General features: G+C 53.9%; 1 protein-coding gene across 1 annotated transcript; it reads left to right on the forward strand.

Annotated features, from left to right (window-relative positions):
* LOC116781360 (olfactory receptor 14J1-like) lies at window positions 1–936 on the forward strand. The gene has a single exon (XM_032677044.1). It carries the CDS (start codon window positions 1–3, stop codon window positions 934–936), a length of 936 nt encoding a protein of 311 aa, XP_032532935.1.
* Window positions 937–1,706: the final 770 nt, after the last annotated feature.

Raw genomic sequence — 1,706 nt, forward strand, 5'->3', positions numbered from 1 at the left:
ATGTCCCAGTTCCTCCTCCTGGCATTGGCAGACAGGTGGGAGCTGCAGCTCCTGCACTTCTGGCTCTTCCTGGCCATCTCCCTGGCTGCCCTCCTGGCCAACGGCCTCATCCTCAGCGCCGTAGCCTGCGACCACCACCTGCACACCCCCATGTACTTCCTCCTGCTCAACCTCTCCCTCACAGACCTGGGCTGCATCTGCACCACTGTCCCCAAAGCCATGCACAATTCCCTCCAGAACACCACAACCATCTCCTACATGGGATGTGCTGCACAGCTCTTTTTCTTCTTCATGTCAACAGAGTTTTATCTCCTCACCATCATGTGCTACGACCGCTACGTTGCCATCTGCAAACCCCTGCACTACGGGACCCTCCTGGGCAGCAGAGCTTGTGCCCACATGGCAGCAGCTGCCTGGGCCACTGGCTTTCTCAATGTTCTGCTGCACACAGTCAATACATTTTCCCTGCCCCTGTGCCAGGGCAATGCCCTGGGCCAGTTCTTCTGTGAAATCCCCCACATTCTCAAGCTCTCCTGCTCACACTCCAGCATCAGGGAACTCTGGCTTCTCTTGTTTTCCATCTGTTTAGTATTTGGTTGTTTTGTTTTCATTGTTTTCTCCTATGTGCAGATCTTCAGGGCTGTGCTCAGGATCCTCTTGGAGCAGGGACAAAGGCACAAAGCCTTTTCCACATGCCTCCCTCACCTGGCCGTGGTCTCCCTGTTCCTCAGCACTGGAGCATTTTCCTACCTGAAGCCCCCCTCCATCTCCTCCCCATCCCTCGATCTGGCCCTGTCAGTTCTGTACTCGGTGGTTCCTCCAGCCCTGAACCCCCTCATCTACAGCCTCAGGAACCAGGAGCTCAAGGATACCCTGAGGAAAATGATGACTGGATGCTTTTCAGGAGCAATAAAGTGCCTGTTTTCTGGTGTGTAGCATTCACATTGGGATTCCTTAATGACCCAGCCTTCCTGTTCACATTTTTCGTGGAGGTCATCGGGTTCTTGCAGTAATTTTTTCTGCCATGATATATTATTATGCATCTGCCTTCTAATTTAGTGTCTACCCACTGAATTTGACCCAGTGATGTATAAAGGATGAATTGTGCTCGCTGAGTATTTAAACAAAATAAAGGACCCTGCAGTGCCTTCTTTGTCCAAGACCCTTCTTCTCAGATGTTCCTAAAGGACAGCACACTGCAGGACAGCACACTGCATCTCCAGGATGCTGTGGGATCTTCTGAGGCCACTGTATGGACTGGGTCACTTCTTCTGTCACCTTGCTCCAGGGCTGCAACTCTCCTGCAGTGTCACCAGGACACTCCTGCTCTCTGCTTTCCAGGTTCCATTTTCAGATCCACTCTTCCCCTCCTGTTCCCAGGGACATCCTGGGAGTGCTTCAGAGCTGCCATCCTGGGGCAGCTCCTGCCCAGCGTGGGCAGGCCCAAGGTCTCTCCAGCTGCTCCTCTCCCCTCCCCAGTGCCACTGTTTTCTGCAGCCTCCTCCTCCTTGCCCAGCACAGCCCTCCTGGCACAGTTGGACACAGCCCTTGTTCTACCCCCTCCTCAGCCACCTGCCCAACCCCCTCAGCTCCACCCTGATGGTCACAAACCTTCAGGGCAGGGAGACACTGGGGAAAATGCTGAGGAAACCTTTCAGCTGCACTCAAATCCAATTGGAGGGGTTGGCCTCGAGGAAGAAATCCCT

Source organism: Chiroxiphia lanceolata, assembly GCF_009829145.1.
Source record: "Chiroxiphia lanceolata isolate bChiLan1 chromosome W unlocalized genomic scaffold, bChiLan1.pri scaffold_40_arrow_ctg1, whole genome shotgun sequence".
Lineage (NCBI taxonomy): Eukaryota > Metazoa > Chordata > Aves > Passeriformes > Pipridae > Chiroxiphia > Chiroxiphia lanceolata.

What these genes read in the sequence shown, in the direction of transcription:
- LOC116781360 (XM_032677044.1), top strand. Translation starts at nt 1, where the DNA reads ATGTCCCAGTTCCTCCTCCTGGCATTGGCAGACAGGTGGGAGCTGCAG.